This window comes from Morone saxatilis, unplaced genomic scaffold, assembly GCF_004916995.1.
Source record: "Morone saxatilis isolate NCDOM2014 unplaced genomic scaffold, NCSU_SB_2.0 Contig9, whole genome shotgun sequence".
Taxonomy (NCBI): Eukaryota; Metazoa; Chordata; class Actinopteri; family Moronidae; genus Morone; species Morone saxatilis.
The window spans coordinates 18,516,842-18,532,163 of NW_023340268.1; the positions used below are offsets into that span (position 1 = coordinate 18,516,842).

The following is a 15,322-nucleotide window of genomic DNA, read 5'->3' on the forward strand; positions in this document are numbered from 1 at the left end:
GAGGAGCCAGAGGGACCTGATTTTTTCACGGATTATCTGCCTCATATATATATATGCCTCAAATATAACAATGCTGACTGACAACCCAATAGAAATGTGTGTTTTGCTGTCATTTGTGATTCTAGAAGTAGCTAAAGTAAGACATTTTCAAATCCAACATACTGTATAGGGGGCTTTAAAGCTGCGTTAGTTTAAAAAAAAAAGTTTTGTTTTTTTGCCACTTGGGGTTTGTCAAAAATAAAGCTGTTATGGTGAATGTGTTACAGTAGCAGAGAACTGTCTATTTACACATCAAGCAGAGCATTCATTTGCACTCATCTTTCTGATCCCGGCCACAAATGTAAGTTATTTTTTCATGCATCTTTTCTTAAGACACCCCCATTTCATAAGAAATAAGATAAATAAGATCATAAGAAAGGTTCAGCCTCTTTATCAGCTTGTTTTACTTATCTTGGTCTCTGTTTAAATGAACATAATCAAATTTACATTGGAAAAAAGTAAAATGATCTCACTCCACGTTCAGATTGCTGCACTTCTTTTCAGAAACACAAGACTGTAAGACTGAACAATGACTAATCAAGTTGTTTGCATCATCTAACATTGTTGATCTCGAGGCATGTTCATCACATAATAAACAAAGGGGAGCTGTACAGTAGTTGAGTTGTTGTGAGGTGTGACATTATACCTCCATCCACTGGGTGACACTGTGACACAGGACAGGGTTGGGTTTTTTTTTTTTTATCACGGACACCTCTCTCCTCACACCTCAGGCTGCTTCTGCCAACAACTTCTCAACAACCTCCATTTCAGAAAGCCCCCTCCCCCCCTCCGCCCACCCTGCTGGCTACTGACCCGTCAAAGCCATTTGGTGAAACATAACGTCTATATGTGAGTATTATTTGTAGAACTGCAACAGTAGGCTACAGCAAACGAAACGACACGTCCCATATTGGAGACAGTACATACCGTATACCAGCGGACCACAAAAGCAAGTGTAGGTTTGGGTAATAATACTCAGTGCTTCAGTGTGAGGACTTACACTCCATTTTTTACAAAGTTTAACTAGACTGAGGCATCTCTTTGTTACACAAATGATACAAATACAAAACACATGTGAACACTTGCAAAAGTGTCCCGACATACAGCACACACACAGCTTTCACAAGCACTCACAGTTAGTACTCAGGCTCACTCTGTCACTCTCTCTCTCACACACACACACATTCACACAGACAGTAGCTGTGTCATCATATGAAATTAGGTCTAAGCTAGTGGTACATTTACATATTATATTAGTTTATATTCATAAATACGATTACAGTCGTATCATAATGTACATGTAGGTTTATCATTACATTATCACACAAAGGAGGCTCGTTCTTCGGCTGTAGGGGGGGAGCGAGCTCATTGGCTGGGTGAGAAGGAGGAGATGAATCTGATTTGCTGATAGGAGAGAAGTCAAACGTTTTTGCTGCAATGCAGAGACGTCAGAAAGTCTGACATTTTTGAATTGTTCACAAGGAAAAATGCAATGATCTGCCTCAATGAGTCCGAGTTCCTAATGCAGGACTGTTAAGGGGGTTCGTCACTATGACTAAAAGACATAATAATAGACATTTTGGTAAATATGCTGAGAGTTAGGTATGAAGATTGATACCTCTCTCAAGGTTGTATGCCAAATATGCCTATAGCTATCTACAGCCAGGGCGCAGTTAGCTTAGCTTTCTACATCTGCCTGCCTGATTTCAATCTTTGTGCTAAACTAACTGGCTGTAACTTCATATTTAACGGACAGATGCGACAGTGGTATCATCTAACCATCCATAATTGACAGGATGGTCCAGTATTGAAAAATAAAATGCACACAATGTCACTTACTGAATCACTACGGGACGTGATACTCTTATGCTTTTAGTAGAAGAAGTAGGAGCAGTATTAAATAAGAATTCTCTGAATGCCACCTGGTTACAGAGACTGAAGTGCCGCAGTGTCACAGGCGCATGGACGCCGACTGACCGAGCAGGTTTACTTCTACACCCCTACGACCCGTCCTGAGAGTCCACAGGGACGGCCAAAGGACTTGAAATGAACAATTTCGATTTGTAGGTAAGTGTCAGTAATTACACCACAGAAATGCAATGTTTGGGGGATACTGCACCAACAACAACGCGCTGAGCATAAATGCCTCTGCGTGCTTGTAGACATGTGGCAAATACCTCCAGCTCAAGTCCGCCCGCTCATCCAATGGAATACATAGATGTTGTTATCATAAGCTACAAGCTGGGAATTACTGACTTGCGTGAACTGTGCAGTTATCCGCTACCACATTCATTCACATTCACAAGCAGGTGAGTACACGCGCACCCCACCCAGGCTTCCTCTTCAACCTTTTACTCGTTTTCGAATTGATTTTAGATCTGAGCTGAGTTCAGCAAAGTTCCTCTCCCTCCACGTATTATCAAAGCGCTTCCTCTCTGACATTTAGGGAGGAAGAAGACAAAAGGGGGGAGAGCAGGACAGTGGGAGAGGAAGAGGAGAGATAGCTATTTCAGCTTTTCATGTGAAACAACAATGAATCATGGAGGCAGGTTTGGCCTTTCAGAGAAATACCGTTTGTGTCATACGGCCTGTAATTACTGTCCTGATTATCCCCGCTCCGTGCTGTTCTCCCGGCTCGTTCTCTTGCTCAAATTGTGGGTCTTTTTTAGTGAAGCGAGATCATGATTCATATTATTCTGCATATTTCCCTGTTTCTGCTTCTGTTTAATCACATATACTGTATGTCACACTGTTAAGTTAGTCCAATGTTGCCCAAACTAATTGTTTTACTTTACAATAGAGAACACAAATCAGATTTTTTATATATAATAATTTAGCCAGGTTGTGACTTAGTTAAAGTCTCTTTTAAAATTCAGCCTAGTTAAATAATACCAGAAATAGAAACAGCAATTTCTTAATAAATTAGCTTGTTAATTAGCTCTATTACAGCTAATGAACTTACTCCAATAATTGCGAATAATGACACAACTCGTGAGAATGAGTTATTGCGTTGTTTTAAAATAATCATTAATTAGACAGGTCTCTTATCATCAATCAAAACATTTTACTGTTCATCAGCTTCATGCTTTAAATATGTTTTGTCAAAGTTACAAAAGATTTGGTTATTTAATTTTAGTTTTCTGTCCATGCTGTTTTCACTGTGCTCTTCTCAGTGTTTTAAAAAGGGGCGGGTCTCTGGAGGAAAATGCCGATGTCACTAATTTCTGTCCACCAATCACAGCTGAGCAACATTTGTATGAGTACAAAGTTGCAGTCCTGATGAAGCACATTAGCTAGGATTTTGAATGTTAATGCTAAACTAATAATTTTGGTATCTGAGTGGTTACAGCGTGGTAGCAGCGATCGCTGGTTCGATTTCCTTGTAGCATGTCTCCCTGGCATAAGTTTCCTGTCGGCCTCTTCACCTGTCGCTATCTAATGAAACCACAAAATCCGCCATTAAATGGGCTTTAAAACCACAATGTGTAGTATTTAAATAAGGATCAACTTGTCCCCAGACAGAAAGATAAAAACTAATTTTGGGAGACTATAAACATAAATTCTACACAGGATGGCTTTAATTATGTAAGGCTGATGAAGTAATTTCTTGCCATTCAAATAATTATAATAATTATTATTCTTATTATATACTATTATTAATGTCAATTTTCACACTTCCTGTTGTTTTAATGTCCTTTTAATAAAACACATATAATTATTTTGATGAGACATTGATTTTGTTAGCATGTGTGGAAAAGCTCTCGGGGCAGCCAGAAGTCACTAAGCAGCACATCAGCATGCTTCGCCATGCTGCTGGAGGCAGCCGTCTGAGACATTCATCACTGCCTGCCTCGCTCTCAGAGCGTGACGCGTGCGTACAGCGTGCTGTAATCTATCGGAAATGCTTCTTTAAGTGCTTTAACTGGTTGCCGTTGCGGCTGTTGGGGAACTAATGAATGCAACTGCACACACACGCAGGGGGTGAGGGACGTTTGATCTGGGTTCATGAAGTGTATTTAGTTAGTTATGTCCGCACACACATTCTCACATTCACACCATAACACAAACTAACACACAGCTCATGGTATTGTTCATTTACATGATTCTCTCTCTATCAGCAGAAAATTCGCTTCTCACAGACAACAGGCCCTTTGTTGGTTTGATGCCATTCTTTTTTTCAAACTATCCCATGATGCACCGCTACTAAACACCATGGGTTTGTTTCGAAATGAGCATCCTGGGTGACAGAATTTACTCTAAAGTAATATAAAACCTTGACAAGAGTTAGAATATCAATATCACTCTCATATCTGTACAGTGAATATGAAGCTGGAGCCAAGAGAACCATTAGCTTAGCTTAGCATAAAGACTGAAAACAGGTTGAAACAGTTAGCTCTGCCCAAAGGTAAAAATATGACAAGTTGCAGTTATATCAGGGGTTATGAGCCAGTCTATTTCTTGGTTGGCAACCAGTGAGGGCTGTCAGATCACCAAGAATTCACGATACTATTGCAATAACTATAGACAATTTGAAAAAGTAAATAAATATTGCATTAAGTCAAATTTATCTTTAACTTTTACTGTGTTTTATCTCACAATATGAGTGCTGGGAGGTGCAGACACAAACAAAGTGTTTACATAATCACGTGTATTATTAAAATGATATCAATATTTCATTTTTTAAATATTGCAACACCCCTTCAACCAGAAAACACTCCACAAAAACCACAACTTGTCGTCTTGACACTTTGTCTTTGTCTGTCACTGGGGACTCTAATATATTTTCTTCATGGCCACTGAAATCTGTGTTAATTTACATCAGTTGGAAGCAACCTGCTCTGCAATTATACAATGTGCAAGTGTTACATAAAGACAGCAGACCTTTGCAGTTAAGTCACCCTGCAGTCTTGTAATCTCACACGCTAGGCACAGAGCCTGGCTGTGTCACTTATACATATCTCCTTTGTAAATCCCTACAATATTTCTCAGGTCTGTGCCCAATGAGCTGCAGGAATTCACACATCATCAGATTGGATTTGTAAAGACACCCAGCTAGACTGAAGCAGGAGTGCTGCAGGAGTGTACTGCACAGCGGGACGGTCTGAAAGAAAAGAATGGCATCAATCAGAGGGTCCACTGTGTTCCAAACATAGCTCATTCCCCGTCATCACTGCCTAAAAAAAAAAAAAAGGGAGAAAAGCTTCCCTATTTCCTCCCCAAACTGCATCCCTCCCTCTCCTCCCCAGCCCATCTGTTCTCCCATCCTCCTTCCTTCTCTTGTTTCAGTTCAACTCTTCACCCGTCCCTCCCCTCCCTCCCTCTGTTTCTCCACCCATCCCACTCTCTCTACTTCTGCATGTCACACTGCAGCAGTAGGACGATGGAGGGGTCGGACTTGGCCGCCTCTTTGAACTCTTCCAGGGTGATCTCATCATTGTGGTCCTTGTCCATCTTGGAGAAGATCTTGTCCACGCGCTGCTGCGGGGTCAGCCCGTCCTCATTCATACGCATCATGATCACCGTGCCCACCATCTTGTAGATGGCCTGCAGAGCGGGAAAGGAAAACAAATGTTTAGATTTTGAGGATTTCTTTTATAGGGACAGGAACCGGTGAAAGCCCACAAACTAAACTAACTCCAGCCCACTCCCTCCTCACAAACACACACCTCGATGATCTCCAGCATCTCCATGCGTGTGATCTTTCCATCTCCGTCCAGGTCGTACATATTGAAGGCCCAGTTGAGTTTCTGCTCGAAGCTGCCCCTGGAGGTGATGGACAGGGCGCAGATGAACTCCCTGAAGTCGATGGTCCCGTCGCCGTTTTTGTCAAATGTCCGAAACGCATGCTGGGCGAACTTGGAGGCGTCACCATATGGGAAAAACTGAAAGGTGGAAAATGAGAGAAACGAGGTGATGTAAATGATGCATGAGATGCATTGTGCATCACTCATTGAAAGACCCTATTGAGTTGAATTATGGGGAATGTAGGATCCAGTGTTAAGTTTGACCCATATTGGGCCCTAAAAGTCAGGATATATGTCGACCTCTGCTGCATCTGCATGACTATTCTTTTTTTAATTTGTCTCTTGTGAGTCCCCAAACTTTATTGAAAGGAAATACTAAATCGCTGTGCCCCTCCATCAGGTGTTTTAACCTTCTTTACTGACCTTGTTTTAATCAATCTGTGTCAACTGTATGCACAGAGTGGAGTTTCCCTTCATTTTCTGCATTTTTGTTTTGTTCTATTGAGTTTGTTCTATTTTACAATTATTTTTTATAAAATATTTGAAATTACAGCTATATTATTGTAAAACAATATGTGCATCTGCATGTTTCAATTAATTGCTTAAAAAGTCTTATTTTTTTCAGCCGTCAACTCTTCTACTCTTCAAGCAATTTGTTTTCAACAATTACTAAATTAAAATTGTAGTTTTTCTGATGTATTTTTTAAAAAGGTTTATAAGATCTTAAAATACCTGCGATATGTGATAGATGTGGTTTCTTAATTGGCCTCATATGTGTCACTGTTACTATGAGTTAGATTTAAGAAAGAAGTGAGAGAGCTGGACTTTGTTGGATGTGGGAGGGTTTTAATGGCAGGAAAGCAGAATCGGAGTAGGACTATTACAGTGTGAGCTCAGTTGACATTAGCTTACCAGATTGTGATAGCTTCATTAGCATATACATGTCGCTATATGTAGGAATGTTTGGCAATTAATATTTCATTTTACTGTTAATAACAAGTCTGTCTTCTGAATGGCTAAACTGGGTTTTAGCAGGCAGGAGCCTTCCCTTACATAAACAGGAAATGGTAGTAGTTGGTAAAGACATTTTAGAGATGAAGTGCAGCTATTGGAGACTTGTTTACAAAATGAAACTGTACTCCTAATGCAGGTGGGACCTCAATCCATCCATTCATTTTCCTATCATGTACATTCACTGCCTGATACCATAATTCAACTTGATGACAACAGTTAGTTTCTCATTCACAGTGACAGATTAATACTTGAAGTACAAGCCACAGTTGTTCTCTGAACATTTTAGAACTGAATGGGAGAGAATGAAAGAATATGCAAAACTGATTTAAAAATATCTTTAACCCCTGTGCATTTATGTAAGATCAGTCAGCCTCTCTGGCACTGTGCCATCTGAAAGGCTCCAAAATGAGTTGACAGAGTTTCAGACAGCAACAGAGCTGCCTGGCTGTTACAGGGTCTGCCTCCTCCCTTTGCCCCAAACATAGGACGATTAGTCAGCCATAGTAACATAGGCTCTCTATGTAACAACCCAACAAAGCTCTGAATAATTTAAGAGGTAACTGTTGTTCATTTGTTGTTTCATTTGATATAACTAACTACACAGTGAGCCCTGTTTTCACTGCAGGCAATTCAGGACATAGCTATGAAAACATTGTGATTCCCATTTGTACAGAGCCCAGCCCCAACTGCATAACCAACTGCCATGCTTTCAGCTCCTCTGCTTCATGTCCTCTCTCCTGCCCTCCACCTCGCCCTCACCTTAACATAGAGCTGCTGAAACTCGTCTAGGTTGAGGATGCCGGAGGGACAGTCTTTGAGGAAGCCTTTGTACCACTGCTTGAGCTCCGCCTCGTTGAATTCGGTGTTCTTGGTCAGGTCATCCAGGACCTCTGGAGCCAGCTTGCTGTTGTGTTTCCCCATGATGCTTCACCTCTCTGGGGGGGGGGGCAGATACAGAGCAAGAGACAGGCTGAGCAAACAGGTGAGGAGGTGCTAGACAAATAACAACGACAGCAGTAATGCCTCTGTGTTGTTGCAAGAGCACAGGTCTCTGAGGACGGATGCAAACAAGGAATTACCTTCACAGGGACACCACACAGAGGAAAGCTGCACTGTCTTTGTGTGGCTTTGTGTGTCAAAATATACAGTATAAAACATTCACTCACATATAAACACTACAAACATATTCTGAGCATGCCATCTAGTCCGACATTTACTAAGAAAAATGTATTTTTACTTAAAATAAGCAAGGTTAGCTATTTTTTGGAAAGCATTAAGTCAAAGTTAAATAAGGATGGTGTAGTTGGGACAGTGATAAAGGTCTTTGATTTTGTCAAACGTGAATTTTATTGTCTTTGTACTTTAGACATCAAATGAAACACTTTCCTGGCTAAAATCTTCTTCAAGTAAACACAAACGGGTCTACCTTGGGGATTGCTTATCTGACTCAATATTAGTACAGCATTGGTGTGCACCAGGGTTCCATATTTAGCCCTTTACTGTTTAGTGTCTATAGAAATGACCCACTTTTAGTTCAGACACAAATGCATGCAGATGATGCACAACAAAAAAGCTGAGATTAATGCTGAGACATTAATAGATGCTACCTCAAATACTACATGGTGGACTTCTTCATGGTACCTACATGCAAACAAAAAAATTAATTTTTTAACTGTAAAAAACAAAAACTGTATTTTTCTAAGATAACAGCCTTTGTTAAAAGGAGAACATCTCTTGGAGTTGCTTTCTTGTCTAACTTAAGGTTAATGGGGTGTTAGCTGCTGCTCGATGCTATTAAACTGCACATGCATGCAATGTTTCTCTGATATATTTTGTTCAATATGCGTTTAAAGCAGTATATGGACTTCTGTCTTATATTTAAACTTCTGCATGAAATGACACCTCCTCCTTTAAGCCACTTTGTCAAACTCATGGACAGCACTCAGAGGAAAATGTGGGCGGTTGCCAGAGGCAACTGTATAAAACCATTCAGAAGCAGCAGAATTGGACAATCAGCCTTTGAAAGTAGGAACACTTTGGAATACCTTACATATGGAAATAAGGAACTGCACTAAATTTAAATAATAATAAAAAATAATAATTATATATAATACATAATAATAATTTGTTAAAATCTACTCAGATGTGCACTCATGTATGATCTGATGTTTTTATAGATTAACTCATATTTTAGACTTATCCGATTCTGCTGTTGGTTTAAGATTGTTAGAGCATTTTTAGTTATGTTTGGACAATGAACTGTTGAACTATACCTGTCCCTTATAAATGACTTGTTTGTAATGCATAATCAGCTGTTGCAGGAATTTTCCATCTAAATAAGACAAAGTAAAGAGTATGGGTTATTGAAGGAAAACTGCATTGGACAATAGGGCTGTGTATTGGCTAGAATCACGATACTTTAAGTATCACGATACTGCGAGACTGTTAGCAAGGGAAGAGAAGACAAAAAGAAGTTTACTTCTTATGCAAGCATGCAACCGTTTACAACCCTGCTATATTGCAGTTGGGGGTTTAACTGAATATTGCAATATTGATATTTTTTTACATTTTCTTACACCCCTATTGGACATGTAATTATCTGATGATTTGTTGGAATGGATGGTTTTAGCAGTGCACATACATTACAGACAACATATCCATGGTACAAAAGGTCTTCCCATTCCCATAATGATTCATATCGTTCTACCTCCATAATCACCTGATAGCATCACTGCTATTTGGTCCATAAAATGGCCCATTACCCTGGCCCCTCAACACACATATTCACATGGCTGAGGACCACTGCAGTGCCTTCATGACGCCATCCCTGACTCATACTCCTGTCTGACAGCTTTCGCACTTTGACACCAGGACGCAGCCGATGCAGCCGAGTCAAGCGGCCTCCGCTAAATTGCAGAGAGTGTGGGGACAGTTTAGAGGCTGAAATACCATCCTGCTGAGCTTTATGGCAAGTGAGTCATGCAGAAAGAGGCAACAAAACCCTAAGTCACTGCAAACTGCACAAATATTCTGGACTTTATATCCCTGTGACAAGTGGGAGGCACTGCAGGGGAGCCATGAGCTTAGAGGCTGAGCAATAAAGGATATCAATAGGCCAACAGGCCATTCCAGCATTAACTTGTTCTGAAAAGGTCACCTGTGATCTTATCTAGTAGAAACACAAAAAGGAATGTAACTCTCTCCTCTGAGAATCTTCTTATGGTTGTTGAAGAAAAAAAAAAGATTGCTGTTGAAAGAAGAAGAAGAAGAAGAAGAAGAAGAAAATGAAAAGAAAATGCCTGTAAACTGGATGACAAATATAAAAGCAGGTGCAATCAAAGAGTTAAAGCTTTAACACAGTCCTGTACAATTCAAACATCTTTCACTTTTTCTTAGCTATTTCTGGATAATAGCTTCCATTTTTAGCATCATTTATAATAGAACCCAGCATGTGTCAACCACAAAAGAGCAATTCTAAGTGTTCCATTTCCACAAAGGAGCCTGTGTTTAAATTGTGCAGTGACACAAACGGATCCCTTCAGAGGTGACTCTTTTTTTTTTTTGGTTTTAAAGGCGACTGTTTTGTGTTTTTCAGGGCATTGGTGTAATGCATTACTCGCGCACACACACAAATACATGCTTAGACACTTGAGCACACGCAGGTTTCACAAGGTTAACTGCTGCAGGAAGGACAGATGCTGAGGGCGGCAGATCACATGAGGGGGTTCATGTTGTGGCAGCAACACCTGTAGCACCAATATCCCCTGAGAGGCCATCATTAAATTACTAGTATTCAATTAATAAATCTCTACTCTCTGTCTTAAATGTGTACAGTCTCTGCCTCAACCGCAGGAATCTCAAGTCAAAGTTGAACTATACCTGAATCATTCCGTGTCCACTGTAAATCACTGACTGCATCAACACACACACCACAAGAATACTAACTTGTGCCCAAAGCTGTGAGTTTATTTTGGCTCTTCCCCACTGTGCACACACACACACAAACACACACACACATGCTCTCAGAGTTGCAACGTTGTTTCTTGCCTCTGACTGAGGCAGATGAGATTTTGTCCCTCTGTTAGGGGAGCAAATGTAGCAGATAATAGAGTTTCATGTGGAGAACAGTGAGAGGCGCGACTAGCCAGGCGAGTAAACACGTCGGAAACTTATCCCGTCTGAAAGGATCCAAATAAACACTGCTCACGCCAGCAAAATAGGCAACCGGTAGGTTCGCTCTAATCATTCCCAAGTCGGATGCTGTCTTCCAGTCAGGTGCTCAGGTCTCCGCCGGCTCATCTTACTGAGGCAGAAATCTATTGTGGGAGACTATTCAGGTGTTGGAGGTTATCTGGAGATAACCCTCTGTGTTTCTTTTTCTTGGATTAGGGAGCCTCTCTGAGCAAATAAATCAAATCCGTGGGGATGGAATGAGATTCATTCAGAATACAGAATAACTGACTTCTATGCAGTTTTCTCATTTTGCCTGCAGTGGAGAAGGAGATGCTTATCTGAGTACGTGCGTGTGTGCACATATAGGGTATGTGTGTGTGGTTGTTGTTTGAAGAGAAACAAAAAATGGAAAGGCAGACATGCAAATGCAAAAAAAAAAAGACTCTTGGTGTACCTATTTATATAGCCAGGTGCCACATCTACAGTTTCTGGTCTGGTGTTGTGCTAACTGATAGCTGCTGGCTGATACCAGCTGCAAAACAACCGGCTAATCCGAGAACTGCAATACCACTGTTGGAAATATGGACAGCTGTACACACGCATTTGTTATGATTACATTACTTATGAGCAAAAATGAGCAAGTCTACAACTTTGCTGACACAGCCAAACATCAAGCAAGTGCAACAACACAATACACAGCAAGCCAGCTAATATTCTGAAGTGCAGCAGCAAGAAGGCCAGCTCGCCGTTTGTTTCACAAAGCTCTCACTAAGGAGTAAAAAGCCGCTCCTACATTTACTCTTGTCCGACGTCTTCTCTCTGCTTTTCTCTACGCAGCTTCCCCTGTCATCCTCTTCAGTCTCTTATCCTCTGCCATTAGGTATGTCCATAGACAGAGCTGCTGAGCCCGATCACATTGCCAGCTCGTCCGGTTTCGATTCTGGCACGATGTCGGCCCTGCTCTCTGTTGGCATTCCCTTCCACCCCAGGCCTGAAAAACATCCTCCTCCTGGCGGCCCACAGCCCCTGTGCTCCACCAACACACTCCCCCAGAGCTCTGAGCACCCAGCCTGTGTCTCCAGGCCAGTATGGCTAAGCTAATTATCTACCAGCAGCTACATTTTGCAGCAGTTACTTTACTGTCCATCAGGAAACTCTGTAAATGACAGAGAGATGAGGTGGAGTAGCCGGAGCCCGATCTAATTTCATCAAAATTAGCGTCAGTGGTGTGTCACTACTGCCATAAAGCATTACGCCCTTGTCCGGACCTGGAGCCAAAAGTTACAGGCGTACGGAGTGCAGAGTGGGAGACACCACTCACTCTATTACAACTCAGTGTAGCATTAAAATGATTTTGAAGCTGTTATTTTTTCAGGTAGAAAAGTTACTTAATGTTGTTTTAAGAATAGGGACAAAAAATTATTGTTCTGCCTCCTTCAGTGACCAAAAGAAATCAAGTGAAAATTAGGAGAAAACACTGAATCCTTGAATCTTTCAGCTATCATTAGCTTTAGTACAAAATGACCAATTTAAGTCTTAGTTTCCATAAACCCCTAACAGCCTAACAAAGGATAAAATCACTGGGGAACCCCATTTATTCTCTCTAATGCCAGTGCATTCAAAGTCGCTCTTTCTGGTGCTAATATCAAAAGCTTTATTCCCCAAATGCTGCAATTTGAAATACATTATACAGCCCTGAATGCCTGCTCTCCACCTCCCACTAAATGGGATCAATTGGCCTGGCAACATGCTGTTGCTGTGCACGATGACGTCTTTGACAGTCCGTTCACGTCGACACGCAGCAGAGGCCCAAACACACACACACACAAACAAACACACACTAACATACCAGCTTCAACCAGGGACTACCAGGACATTAGTTCCATCACACACAGACGGTCTCTGAAATTCTTACACATGTAGACTCATACACTGACATAAAAACTATAACGATAAAAGAGGAAAACGGAAACAGCAAGAGAAGATGGAGAGGCTGTGTGTGGAAAAAAAAATAGGAGAGGGAGTATGACTCAATCTGGATTCACACCTCTGAGGGAGAAGACAAATAGACAGACAGGGAGAGAGACAGGGAGTAAAAAAAAAAGGCACTGAAGGACGAAGAAAGACGGGACGCTGCGGGCAGATAAGCACAGTTTGTGGAAAATTGTCCCAACAGGCGATAAGAGGAGAAAGACATGTATCTCATTGAGTCTGAAGGGGCCCTAATGCATGTTCATTCCAGCTGTCACACTGATAGTAAACACAAAGTCTAATCTGAGTTGCAGATGTGTGGGAGACCTTGTGTGTGTGTATGTGTGTGTGTCACTGTGTGTATGTGCGTGTATTTGCTAGCCCAGCTTGACGGCAATCTAGCTGATTGGATAAGCTAGTTAAACATGTTTGCGTGCCAGAGTCAGTAGTGATAAAGCTTACATTCTGATGGCAGTTTCCTCAAACTCAAGGCACTTGTTATTAGGATGATGTAAAGTGGCGTCTGAGGACTAACAACTACCAGCTCTAAAAGGTCCACACTGAAAGCAGGAATAGTTTCACCTCGCTCTTATTTGGCTTTCTTGAAATTAGAAATGTTTAAGATGCAGTGAAATGTCATTCTAGGTACATATAATTAAACTTTATTTATTCAGGTCTCACTGAGAAACTCTGACTTCTGCAGGAGAGACCTGAGAGCAAATTAAACATAAACACCACAACAAGCAGGGGTGTTTCCAGAGGAGGGGCCTGGGGTGGCACTTGCCTAAAACCTGATTGGCCACCCCATTATACCCTCTTCCACTCTGTCTTTCAGAGGCTGCAGTGGGCTCCATTTTAAAGCTAGAGTGAAGATACAGGTATCATATGAAACTACATGACCTAACGCATGCTACCAGATATGTAATGCTAGCAAGATGGAAAAGAGGCTGAATAATGCTTCAAAGTTAGGCAATTTTAGTGATGGACAAAGTGGCATGGACATTTAGATCTTATGCCAATCCCATACAGTTTTGGGAAAAGTTTTTTGCATGTGATATAAAGGTGTTATTTTTGCCTAGTGTATTTGAATATTTCTGTATACCAGGGTCGCTAAACAGTATTGGAACTGCATAAATTGGGAATGACTGGAAAGCTGAGACACATACTTCATACCACCCCTGCATGACAGTGCCCCACTTGTGCCACCCCAGTCAAAAAAGTCTGGAATCAAAAACAGTTTTAAATGTCAGCAACTTAACATGCCCTGGAAATCTTGACCTACAGTGGTTTAATTTCTCACTTTGCTGCAGTGAAAGTAAGACTTTGTCTTGTGATATGAGATATATGTGTAAATATATGTAAAACGTGGAAAATGATCAGGCTCCAGTGGTCGAATATGTATCTATATAGGAGTCATATAAAAATACTTGTTCTACTATATCAAATTATGATGCTGAAGGCACTGTAGTGGGTCTGTTGATAAAGCAAGTACTGTGTGTTGGTCCAAGGCTGAACGTTCCAAGGATGTATGGCAGGTAGTCCTGGATGGCTGAAGACTAAATAATACAAAGTGAATGCTGCCTGTATTATTGATGAATGAGCCAAATTACAGAAAGGTATCAATAGTTTAAGTCAATGCTGCCCAAAGTGGGCTGTGTGTTCAAAAGTTGGCCTGCCATATGCTTCGATTTTGTGCACCAGCAATAGCAAAGAATTTTATTATAATAATTTTTCAGAATCTGAGCACAGCAGGTCAATTTATAAAACTTGGGATCTTATTACTATTCTGCAGATGAACAATACAGTACAATAGGTGTTTACTTTTGGCCAGACCCACCATTACGTTTCAGTTTCTTTAACTTTTGGACCATTGGCTGGACAAACAAGCAATTTCAAGACGTCACCAGGAAACTGTGTTGGACCTTTTTCATATTTTGGAATACTTTATAGACTAAACAATTAATCAACAATGAAAGTAATCATTAGCTGAAGCCCTAAAATGAAATAACGGCATACGTAGGTGAGTCTGTACTGGAGCTAAAGCATTTAGGTATTAGATAATTGCAAAAGACAAAATGGCCTGCATTGGCCTTTTGACAGCAGCATTAGTTTTCATATTACTGAGTGCTATTTTGGACAAATTGCTCTAAACTCTGCAGATGCCAAGAACAGCCACAGAAGAACTTTTCTTCAAGGCTACATCAAATACATTAGACAGGCCAGAGCCTGAAATGGGCCAGTACTCACAGGTACTGAGTACTCATTTTTGTCCGCATGCTTCTTACTTACTCTTACTTCTTACTGATGAGTCCAGGCATGATTGGCTAGTTTGTTGCCTTTGTTGGTTTGGGGTGCTTAGGTTTAGATAGATAGATAGATAG

The 15,322-nt window shown here is 40.9% G+C and overlaps 1 protein-coding gene across 2 annotated transcripts in view; it reads right to left on the minus strand.

Annotated features, from left to right (window-relative positions):
• Positions 1-237: 237 nt before the first annotated feature.
• The window catches only part of LOC118343025 (hippocalcin-like protein 4), a 24,975-nt gene continuing 9,890 nt past the window's right edge, over positions 238-15,322 (minus strand). Inside the window, exons 1-4 of one of the 2 annotated variants that reach the window (XM_035681736.1) lie at positions 11,764-11,936; positions 7,557-7,732; positions 5,706-5,921; positions 238-5,583 (exon numbers count right to left, since the gene is read on the minus strand). In XM_035681736.1, coding sequence (XP_035537629.1) covers positions 5,386-5,583; positions 5,706-5,921; positions 7,557-7,718 — 576 coding nt within the window. In that variant the 5' untranslated portion in view covers positions 7,719-7,732; positions 11,764-11,936 and the 3' untranslated portion in view covers positions 238-5,385. Of the gene's footprint in view, positions 5,584-5,705; positions 5,922-7,556; positions 7,733-11,763; positions 11,937-15,322 lie in introns of those variants that run through there. The other variant, XM_035681738.1, reaches the window with a different exon arrangement.